Source organism: Patiria miniata, unplaced genomic scaffold (assembly GCF_015706575.1).
Source record: "Patiria miniata isolate m_02_andy unplaced genomic scaffold, ASM1570657v1 HiC_scaffold_9, whole genome shotgun sequence".
NCBI classification, from domain to species: domain Eukaryota; kingdom Metazoa; phylum Echinodermata; class Asteroidea; order Valvatida; family Asterinidae; genus Patiria; species Patiria miniata.
Window position 1 is genome coordinate 28,262,420 of NW_024037076.1, and position 11,543 is coordinate 28,273,962.

General features: G+C 40.1%; 1 protein-coding gene across 2 annotated transcripts; it reads right to left on the reverse strand.

The window, feature by feature from the left end:
- Positions 1-3,314: 3,314 nt before the first annotated feature.
- On the reverse strand, positions 3,315-9,920 carry LOC119721073 (cyclin-J-like). Of its 2 annotated transcripts, XM_038190958.1 has the most exons (5): positions 9,708-9,920; positions 7,463-7,758; positions 5,586-5,879; positions 4,378-4,537; positions 3,315-3,642 (listed from the first exon to the last, which is right to left on the reverse strand). In XM_038190958.1, exons 2-5 carry the CDS (start codon positions 7,746-7,748, stop codon positions 3,522-3,524), a joined length of 861 nt encoding a protein of 286 aa, XP_038046886.1. In that variant the 5' UTR covers positions 7,749-7,758; positions 9,708-9,920; the 3' UTR covers positions 3,315-3,521. The 2 variants fall into 2 exon arrangements, with proteins under 2 accessions (XP_038046886.1, XP_038046887.1); XM_038190959.1 differs by lacking the exon at positions 3,315-3,642 and having other exon boundaries at positions 4,374-4,537; positions 7,463-7,760; positions 9,708-9,919.
- Between the last annotated feature and the right edge of the window lie 1,623 nt (positions 9,921-11,543).

Below are 11,543 nucleotides of genomic sequence, written 5' to 3' on the forward strand. Positions count from 1 at the left end.
TGAGATATAGCCCTTGCAAAAAGCAAATTTCTTATTTTTACGATAACTTGACCCCCCCAAAAACCAACGTCAGACATTCCGCACCAAATTTTGCTTCACATATGTTTGAGGTTGGTCCTTAGTGAAGTCCTCTGAAAAGTTTCATGTTGGTGTCTAAATGTCTTCAGTGGATAGCTGGGCTTTATAATGAGTCTATATCTTACGATGCTGGTTCTGTAACATACAAGTACACGTACATTGTACCAAGAATAACAGCAGTCGGTACATAAAGAATAAGTTGGGTATGAAACTTAGCTTACATTTGTACATGTAGACTTTTGATCAGTTGATATAATTGTTTACAGTTTCACAGGTGAAATTATGCATTCCTTGTGATGTAGTTTTGATGAAGTTGAATGAGTTGCATGATGGTTGGCTCACTAAGTTTGTATTGCCTTCCACCGCTATGTAGAAGTTCTGGTGTTGGTACGCAACACAACACATCAACAAATGGAATGTTACATTTATCCTCTCTTTGTGGCCAATAGAGAGTATTTGTTGATTCCGTCCTGTACATGAAGCGGACATACACATCCTCATGAAGTTGTGATACATCTTCTACAATAGCAATGTACCAAACATCATCATAGACCACACAAACATATTTTCCTGGGTTGAGGTCAGCTGCTACAATTGGTGCATGATGAGTTTCCTGCATGAACTAGGTTCCCCTTATCCATAATGAAAACTAAGATCAATCAGGTTAAAACCATAGACCCTTTACTCAAACTGAATCACTTCTCTTTGGTTCAGGTTAGTGCTATACTATGCTGTGCAAGTGAGAACTGGTTAATGTATACATGTACATGACATGCATGCTGTGTGATGAGCACATGGAAAGAATAAGACTCTCAAGTCATTTAACCTAATTTGCCTATAATGCACACATAGGTCTACAAGCAACTGTTTATTGAGCAGGAAATGGGTAGTCTTGACCCAAGTCTATCAACAGTCTATCAACAGGGATTTTGTTGTGCTGGTTCCGTAAAATACAAGTACATGTACTTGTATGTTACGGAACCTGCAGCATCGTAAGATATAGACTCATTATAAAGCCCAGCTATCCACTGAAGACATTTAGACACCAACATGAAACTTTTCAGAGGACTTCACTAAGGACCAACCTCAAACATATGTGAAGCAAAATTTGGTGCGGAATGTCTGACGTTGGTTTTTGGGGGGGTCAAGTTATCGTAAAAATAAGAAATTTGCTTTTTGCAAGGGCTATATCTCATTCAATGAAGTTAATATAAGTGTAAGATTTTACATGAAAGTAGTTTCAATTGGGGGCTATTACAGGCAAAAAAATTGGTGAAAAAAATATTTTCAATTTTTGACTTACACCCCCCCAAACATTGGTCCAGATGGGTTTTGGGCCATTTTGGGGCCCCTCTAACTTAAAAATGAAACAAGCTACTTTCTTTCTGTTTAAATATTTGAAATGTCTGGGGGTATAGTTTTAAATATATGGCCCTTTAAACATTGAATTTCGTGACGCGACGCACTTTTGGCCCCGCCCACCTCAAATTTCAAAATGCTGTTGCGCAAGAACAAAAAGTCGTAGAGACCCCAAATTTTCAGAATTTGCATTTCTCCTAAGTATCTTTCAGTACACCAAAAAAGAAACAAATCCAAGAGGTGATGGTGTGCAACATTTGTTGAGTTGGCATGGAATGACCCACAAATAACATCAATTTAGAGTTGTATACACACTAATTAGCCTGTCACAGTATCATTGGGTCATTTTGCCATTTTCATGAATAAAATTGTCAAAAAGAAGTAATCTTGTTTGAAGGCAGTGGATGGGTATAGATCCTCATTTTACATTTATATGCATGATGCCCTCAGATAAGTTACAAAAAAATGCATTAACATTCTTAGATTAACTATCATTTCAATTTGTTGTTTCTGACATTATCCCACAGTAGCATCAATTATAAATAATTATAACAATAAAGTGATAACAGTTAGACATGGCTACCTCTTTCTCAAAAAGTAACGTTTTAAGTCTACAAAGCCAACGTCACCAAATAAATCTCCCTAATCTCTTTCCATTAACAAGTGCTGGCAACCTGTATTTCAGCTGCTCATTTTAGTACTGATACAAACTATTTCTTCTTTTTTTCAGGCAAGACTTATTGCACTCTAAACTTTTCATGGAGATCTATCTTTCTCAAACAACCAAATTAAACCCTTTTTTTTTTTTTTTTTCCCTTTCAAAATGCCTTTTTTTCAATCTTTTTCAATACATTTAGTGCACTAAAATGTCTGGTTATAAATACCTTTTCAATGGATTAAATAATTTTTTGCAAATTAATAGCACGAAAAGTAAATTTTAATTGATATACTTGATGAGACGCAACACGGATGTTTTCTTTTTCTTGTGGGAGAAAGCCCAGAAAAACATTCCGAGCTGGCTAGGCTTACAAAAAAGTGCCGGGTCTTATTTTCAGATCTTTTGAGCACATTGTACAAAACAGTAGTTTAATTTAACAGTCTTTAACTTTATAAATCTTTCTATATATTTTCTTTTACAAGTATGTTTAAAAAATACTCTCCCTTCAAACTAATGCTTCGCATCTTTAATTGCACTTAAATTCTGGTCACTTTGTGGCCTCTTTCAGTCGTAAATTACAAATATTTCATCCCAAAAAAATTGAACCGCTATTTCATTCAGCCGTTGTTTTTTCTTCTTTAATTAAACTCGTTATTTGAAAGACAAGTATATAAGAAATCTAACAAGAACTGTTTTTCTCAATTTAGAACTTTCTCTTAATTAATGAACAAGCTTATGAGATTATTCCACCACAAATTTCAAATGTTAAAATTACTGAATAGTCAAGACTTTTTTTTCATTGTACATTTAGTACTGCAAGCTGCTTACAAATTATTTAATTTACTCATCATTTTAATCAAAAAGAAAAAAAAACAATTGTTTTCTTTCAAATTTGTACACATATTTGGTACATCTATTTCAGTTATTTTCACCAATTTTCAAGACATTGTGAATTTTTCACTGTCACTCTATGAGAACTATTTTTGAAAAAAACAAACTTTGCAGCATATGAATTAAAATTTAAAATTGTTTTCCATGATTTTTCAATTTTTTTTTAACAGATCTTTAGAAATAGTTTTGAAATTAATTTTTCCTTTTTTTTTCTGTAACTTTTAATCACTCCTGCACTCTCACTTCAAATCAATCAAAATATGTCAGAAATCTGCTATAAAGCTAAAAAAAAAAAATGTTTAAGTCATCAACATTTCTTTTTTTCACAAATGTTTTTATAACTTTTGGGGTGTTTATTTTTGGGGGGTCCACTGTCTGATGGGAGGGGGGGTCAACTTTTTGAGGGGGGGGGGGGTTCAGGGAGAAATACAAAAAGAAAAGAAAAACTGTTCACAGCCATGCCAAGTCCAGATCATTCTGAATCGCTGTTCAATTTTGAAAGTTTTGGCCAAATTTTTTCCGGCCTTCCGTGTCATCAAAGAGCCCTGCTGTAGCTGACTGCTGCCTCGCCGCAGTAGCTTATAGTCTTCTCGCTGCTGTAGTTTGTCTTCTCCTTCGATTGGAGTTTCGCTGCCTTCTCGTCTACATCATGAGTCCTGTCCGTGGGAAATGCGTTTCTGTTTATCATTGTCTACTCTCACTTAGCGTCTTCAAACTTGAATTTGTAAATACCTGGAACAGTTTACCTATTCCGATTTGTCGAAAGCTGGTCATGTGGATGGTTTGAAACCAAGATTTGAACGGTGTTGTGAGGTGACTATAAAACCAGACTTGACTTGCTATCAACTTGGGATTGACTTGCGATGACTTTTGATCGACTTGGGATTGACTTGGGATCGACTTGGGGTCGACTTGGGGTCAACTTGGGATGGACTTGGGATTGGCTTGGGATGGACTTGGGATGGACTTGGGATTGACTTGGGATGGACTTGGGATGGACTTGGGATGGACTTGGGATGGACTTGGGATGGACTTTAAGACTTGGGATGGACTTGGGACTGACTTGGGATGGACTTGGGATGGACTTGGGATGGACTTTAAGACTTGGGATGGACTTGGGACTGACTTGGGATGGACTTGGGATGGACTTGGGATGGACTTGGGATTGACTTGGGATTGACTTGGGATTGACTTGGGAGGGACTTGGGAGGGACTTGGGGTTGACTTGGGATTGACTTGGGATGGACTTCTGATTGACTTGGGATGGGATGGGATGGACTTGGGATGGACTTGGGATTGACTTAGGATAGACTTGGGATGGACTTGAGATGGATTTGGGATGGACTTGGGGTTAACTTGGGATTACCTATGATCACTTGTCTTGAACTCACCTCAGCATTCGCTCTATGTAGGGTCCTATGTGCTCCCACTTGTACTGTGTGATCTTTGTCAGGCCGGCCGTCCACGTGGGCGACAGCTGAAGGCATACCCTGGAGGCTGCAATACAGGAGGCCGCTATCAACGAAGGCTTGGCGAAGGAAAAGGCATGATCTGATGAAAAACCAAGAAACTGGTAAAACTTCAATAAAGTCAGGAGTTTCTTCAGCAGCACCTTTGAAGATATGCTGGACACAATATGGCACCAGTTTCACGAAGGGACGGGCATATCAATTCAGAGGAAAAACACATTTCGAGATAATCGCAGTCTTGAAAAGTTTCTAATAAAATTGCAAAATGTACCACAATGCCTCTAGTATGCAGTAAATAAAACATGGTTCTTAGAGAGTTTACCTGTCTAGTGAACCCAGTAATAAACTTTGAAACAATGAGCCAAAATTATCAGCAAAGATCCCTGTTTCTTCATGGAAATGAAAATTCCTGTTGGACCTACTTTTACAATCTACTGTTGAATGTGTTTTGCCATGGCCATTGGGAGAGGGCTCGCATGTTTGGACGCGCCTGTCTGAAATGCATCACTTATCTTTGACAAGGTTAGAACACTATGTTTGTGTTCAAAATTCCATAACTGGAAAAGTACATAAGTGATTTGAATGTTTCTTTCACTGAAAGAAAAGCTTATGAATTGGGCTTTCATATCCTAGATCTCGAAACTGCTACATGCAGAACTTCTTTTAAAATAGGGGGTGCCATTTGGGTTTCCTTTTTTCTACTTGGACTTCATTCCCAATCTACCATCTTATATTTCAATTTACTGGGGAGCACAAAAAAATGATGCAACTGTTTTCAGCTACACAGTATGGGCTCCGTGCGCCAACAGAAGAGGGCGAATTTTCACCACTTTTGAGAGCTCCTTGAATGGGACACACAGCATGTGCGTACTGTATTGTACTGGTTAGCGCGCGAAGTACACAAGACTTTCTAGCCACAGCGTCTTCGCGTGAGTGTCAGGCATCATCGGCGTGCAAATATATTCAAATTTAACTTGCGATGGTCTCCCAGACTAATCCCCGCCCCAATAACTTTGGATCATTCGAAAACGTAGTGGATGGATCGGGAACCAGTCTAGGTCTCCCCCAACTCTCCTTTTGCGGCCGTTGAAGGAGTACTTGTGCACGGAGCCCAATCAGCCCCCACGTACCTTGTAAGCTGATTTCCAGAAAGTAGTTGGTGTACTTGTGCATGTAGACGTTGGAGTACTCGCTGCAGTCGTCGCGGTAGTCATTGCGGAAGGACTTCTCGCACTTCCCGGACGCCTCGGTCAGGAAGTAGCCCAGGAAGTGAGCCGCGCTGGGCGCGGTGATATTCCAGTCAAAGAACTGCAGCAGCAGCAGCTCCATCTGCAGGTAGTCCTCCTTGTTGGCGGAGGTTATCGTGGACTGGCCGTGGTAGGTGCTGAGCTTGGACACTTTCTCCTCACGCTCCTCAAATTTGGCTGCCCACCAAAAACAAAATTTAAAAATTAACAATAAACTAATTTCAATTGAGTAGCAAACCTGAGGGATTCAGTGCTCTCCCTTTATAGAAATTTAAACCTGAATTTCAAGCTCTGTGTGGCTTTACAGGGTGGCCAAAAAATAACGGAACGGGGTACTTCCAATACCCTGATACTCAAACAACCAATGCATTGGGAATCCTCATAAAAAAAAATACCAAGATTGCCCGATTCGGTCCAGTAGTTTTTGTTCTAGAGCCTATTCTGTGAAAAAAAGTCGGGAGTCATTTTTTCCCGATGAATTACTAAACCGCGCCCACAAATTTGACTTAATTACGTAGAGAGATTGTTATGTAATAATCCTACATGCAAGATGTGTGCTTCACAAAATAGGCTCTGCACCAAAAACTACTGGAACGAATCGGGTGATCTTGGTATCATATTTCTCCTTAAAGATTCTCCATCCATTGGTACAAGTAGTTTGAGTCTCAAGGTAGTGGAAGTATATATGCCATTCCGGTTTTTTTTGGGGGGGGGGGAGCCACCCTGTATAGAGCACACTTCAAAATACTTGAAATTTGTGCGACATACTTGAAATCTGCAGACAGGTGAACGCCAGCAGATGCAGCTGGGAATTCCAATTGCGAAGGGAATGAATACAATGAAATACAATGTAGTAGGCCTATACAGGTGCTTAAATGGGTTCAAATATGTGTGATAGTGTGCTATATGCTGATGGGTTAAAAAATGTGTAACATACGTGAAATCTGCAGACAGGTGAACGCCAGCAGATGCAGCTGGGACTTCCAATGGCATAGGGAATGAATACAATGTAATACAATGTAGTAGGCCTATACAGGTGCTTAAATGGGTTCAAATGCGTGAGACAGGTGCTATGGGTTCATAAATGTGTAACATACTTGAAATCTGCAGACAGGTGAATGCCAGCAGATGCAGCTGGGACTTCCAATGGTGTAGGGAATGAATACAATGTAATACAATGTAGTAGGCCTATACAGGTGCTTAAATGGGTTCAAATGTGTGTGACAGGTCCTATAAGCTGATGGCTTCAAAAATGTGTAACATACTTGAAATCTGCAGGCAGGTGAACGCCAGCAGATGCAGCTGGGACTTCCAATGGTGTAGGGAATGAATACAATGTAATACAATGTAGTAGGCTTATACAGGTGCTTAAATGGGTTCAAGTGTGAGTGACAGGTGCTATACGATGGGTTCAAAAATGTGTAACGTACTTGAAATCTGCAGGCAGGTGAACGCCAGCAGATGCAGCTGGGACTTCCAATGGCATAGGGAATGAATACAGTGTAATACAATTTAGTAGGCCTACAGGTGCTTAAATGGGTTCAAATGCCTGTGACAGGTGCTATACCCTAATGGGTTCAAACATTGGTAACATACTTGAAATCTGCAGGCAGGTGAATGCCAGCAGATGCAGCTGGGACTTCCAATTGTGTAGGGAATGAATACAATGTAATACAATGTAGTTGGCCTAAACAGGTGCTTAAATGGGTTCAAATGCCTGTGACAGGTGACGCTGATAGGTTAAAAAATGTGTAACATACTTGAAATCTGCAGGCAGGTGAACGCCAGCAGATGCAGCTGGGACTCCTGGACGATGGCGTAGCGATCCATGAACCGGTCCAGCATGTAGACGGCGAGGTGCAGGACGTGCCGGTCAATCTCAAACTTCTCGCACAGGATGGCCATCCAGTCCACCAGGTAGCGGCGGAGGTGCAGCTGGGGCGACTGACCCACGAAGACGATGTGTTGCTCCTCCTTGCGCTTCATGCTGGCATAGATGTCTGCTGTGATGTCAGCGTTGGCCCACCAATGGGCATCGTTGGCCATGGTACACTACCTCTGGGGGCAAAAAAACGAGATAAGAATATTTAAAAGAATCCTGGATGTTTGTGCCATCCTAGTCTGAAAATTTAGGACTCTCAATACTGTGTATGGGCATCTGTGGCCTCATGGTTAAGGGCACTGATTCGTGGTCTGTGGGTAAAGCTGCAGGTTGTGGGTTCGAGTCCTGGCGGGGTCATGGTGCGTGTGCCCTTGGGCAAGTCACTTTGACACTCATTGCTTCTCTCCACCCAGGAGTAAATGGGTACCTGTGAGGGCAGAGATTGTTATTGTGATTGAACTAGCTTCCTTGCGCCTAACAAGCTGCATCGAGCTGTATACTCCCCAGGGAGCTGAGATGGTATTTGGAATGTTTCATGTGCCCAATGAGCAGGGGTAATAATGATGTAGCGCCTTGAGCACCAGTCCTGGTGGATACGTGCGCTTTATAAATATCCACCCTTATTATTATTATTATTATGAGTGACCCAAAGTTTAAGAAAGTAAAAACATGCAATGCAAGGAAATAGACTGGCACATGAAACAACCAGTCCAACACCCTTTTAGTACCGCATCAATCAACTGTGTCAAAAGAAACATCTGGTACCTAGTCTCTATTTCTACACATTCTCTCCATAGTCCTGCCACCAGACTCCTGAAGGGTCACTCTTATCAAAAAGTTGGACATGTAAGGCCCACTAGTCTAGTCTTAGGCTTTAAATTTAAATCACTTGGCTTCACTCTCAGGTACAAAATGTTAAAGAAAAGTTTCCTCTAAAACATGAATTGAGACCTCAAACTTGGCTGGTGAAATACTGAGGACCTTGTCTTTTCCTCATGGAAATTTTGGAGAATTTTGTTGGCTAAAAAAAGTTGGCCTGATTTTGTTTTTCTGTACTCAAGGTCCTAGTCCGTTGCCAACCTAAACGCCCCCACCCCGATCCCCTCCTTTAAAAAAAATATCTTTTGCTTCCCAACTTTCGGATTACCTGCTACAGAAACATGCACATGTACTGTGCTCCCCCCCCCCTTCCCCACTTCCTCCTCCCACTTTTGGAAGCATTTGTAGTTACGACAGTATATTCTCTTATGATGTAAAAGGGTGAAAAACTACTCAAATTTGTCCCCATGTGGCCCTATGTAGAAAGGGTGGAAGTTAATTCACTCTTTTAGAGTGTTTTTTCACTATAGGCCATAGTGACAAACCGCTCAAAAAGAAGCAAACTTCACCCTAAAAGAGTTGAAGAAACAAACATTCAATTGCATACATTGACATCACTAATGTTTCCCTGCGGTTACCTTTCAGCCATCAGAAAGCGATAGCATGTCCTAAAAAGTCAAATTTAGCAGGGAAAATATTGAAGCATTAACTGGGAAAACACTAGCTTGAGTATCTCCAGCTTATTAACATTCATCAGGAATTCACATGTAACATGTGAATTCCTGATGAGCATGTTAAGCTGGAGTTACTCAAGCTAAGAAAACATTTATAAATTTTCAGACCAGTCTCATAGGGTTTGTGCACAGAGTGTCAAGTGATGTCCAGGTATGGAATTCTTTCAAAGAGGTGTCCCCGGGTTTTTCACTCTTTTACTTAGAGAGAAGATACTGCATCTAGATGACATCAGCACTGCAGCAATGCACCATCCAATTTTTTGTTGGATGAAGTCAAATCGGGCTGAAAAGGAACATTCTCCGTGAACTGGTACAAAATCTGAGAAAACAACCGCAATAATTCTGGCACAACCTGACTTCAGGACTAAATCAGGAAGGTTTCGTGTAAATTAGGCCCGAGAAGATAGGTATCATTATCATCCATGGTAGCCTGATTAATCAAGTAAAACTTCACGTTGCTGTCAAAACTGGCAATGTACAATTTTTAGGTTTGAACTTGACGGCAAGGATATCGGCCCAGCCGGCAATAAATATCCACTGCCTAAAAGTAAAATCATTAAATCGGCTTACCGGTTTTTCCACAACTCATTCGATTTTTGATTAAAACAAATTCTTGGGTGTGGCATTAGTGTCTGAGAAAGAAACAGTAGTTCTTTCGATTCAGCTGGCAAATGTCTCAAGAAATGATCATCGAATATTGTTTTTTTAAGGAGAATTATGCAGCAGCCACTCGCACCCACCAGATCCTTTCCTTGAAGTGAATCACGCCGAGCCAGCTGGTTTTGCATGCCCTCACTTACCTTCTTTCTTACGGTGAAGATCAAGAGCGCCCTCTGACGTTACCATTTTTGTCACGTGGCATCTCAGAAATTTTGAATTCCCGCCGAAATGGGGCGTGTTTGGGGATCAATGGGGGAGTAGGAATTTACAATGTCAATTTCGAAGAAAAGGATGCACCACAATATTGGATTTTCCACGTAAATGATTTTTAACTATGTGTGAGTTAGTTCCCCCCCCCCCTTTTTCGATGAAATGTATCCATAATGACCTAAAAGTTTATACTGTACGTGCCGTTAGCCAGCTCTTAGGCCTAAAGGGCCCGTGCAATGTAATTATTTTAATGCAATCCTTGAAAATGCACCAAGCTTTGTGTCCCATTTAGCCTAACCCTATTTTCAATTTTCGTTTTGCCATTTTCAATGGTATTGGTGCCTTTGTTTGTTTTTTATGCTAATATCAATTTCCATATTCATGAGCAAAAGTGTGATGTCATTTCATCAGGCAGAAACCTCAATGTTACAGCTATTTCAGCACGAAAAGTTGCCAGAGTTTTGGATTTTCGCTGTCGTAAATTTTCTTGTGACAAGTGTCATTTTTAGTTCGAGCGAAGAAACAGTAATAACGATAGAGCCCTATGTCTAGAAGTGTAGAACTAGAAGTATGATGTAAATTGCGCCAAATCACCGGGGAAAAAATATGTCCATTTTTGTTTCTGGGCAAAAAAAACCTTGCATTTTTTTCTCTTGTACATTAATATTGTTCTACAGAAAGTAGGACTGCAAAAATAATGTACGAGTACAAGTACTAATACCAAAAGTAGAATACAGCTTTAAAGATGTATAGGCCACAACCAATAATTCAAATTGAATAACTTATATATTGCTAGGAAAATAGCAATTGAAAACAAAATATATTTTTTCGAGCTGAAACTCGAAAATAGCACTGAAATCATCTCTAATTTGTGGTGAACATGTCATTTTTAGTTCGAGTTAAGAAACATTGGGGTACTACATGCGGCTTCAGGTGTAGAAGTGTGATGTACAATTTGCCAAACCACCAGGAAAAAAAACCTGCATATTGAAAATTACTCTAAATGACTACGATTAATTAATCTTCACTGATGATAGACGGCTAGTTGGCGATTATCATTATATCCCAAGCCTTTTTACCTTTTTTTCTGGGAAATAAAAAGTTTGGTGTTTTTTTTGTACAAATATTGTTCCTCTTTATTCACTACGAGTGCAAGTCGTTAAAGTAGAATATCCAACTTTAAATAGCCAATAAGATAAAACATGCATTTCAAAATTCATTTTCTGCTTAAAATACTGAATAAAGCACCGCATATCACACGGAGGTCGACTAGATTGAAAAAAATCGTCCACCAACGAAAATCGTCTTGATTATAAAAAATCTTGATGAGTAATATTTATTTATCCCAGCGTGCGCCGCAGGTTAATGGGCGGGGTAGGGAAATATACAGCGATAAGAAAATCAAATCAGCGCGCCATAGGGGGCGTGGCCACCTGTCTGGCTTCCAAATATGGACATAGGCATTTGAGAGTTTCCATATTTGGTGAATGGAGCCTCGATCTGAATGGGAGATACAGCGGTCTGGTTCTCGCCTCA

What these genes read in the sequence shown, in the direction of transcription:
- LOC119721073 (XM_038190958.1), bottom strand. Translation starts at nt 7,748, where the DNA reads ATGGCCAACGATGCCCATTGGTGGGCCAACGCTGACATCACAGCAGAC. An exon ending in CACCTGCCTGCAGATTTCAA is followed by an intron (nt 5,880 to 7,462) that starts GTATGTTACACA and finishes TTTGGTGGGCAG; the next exon opens with CCAAATTTGAGGAGCGTGAG. An exon ending in TCTGGAAATCAGCTTACAAG is followed by an intron (nt 4,538 to 5,585) that starts GTACGTGGGGGC and finishes GTTTTTCATCAG; the next exon opens with ATCATGCCTTTTCCTTCGCC.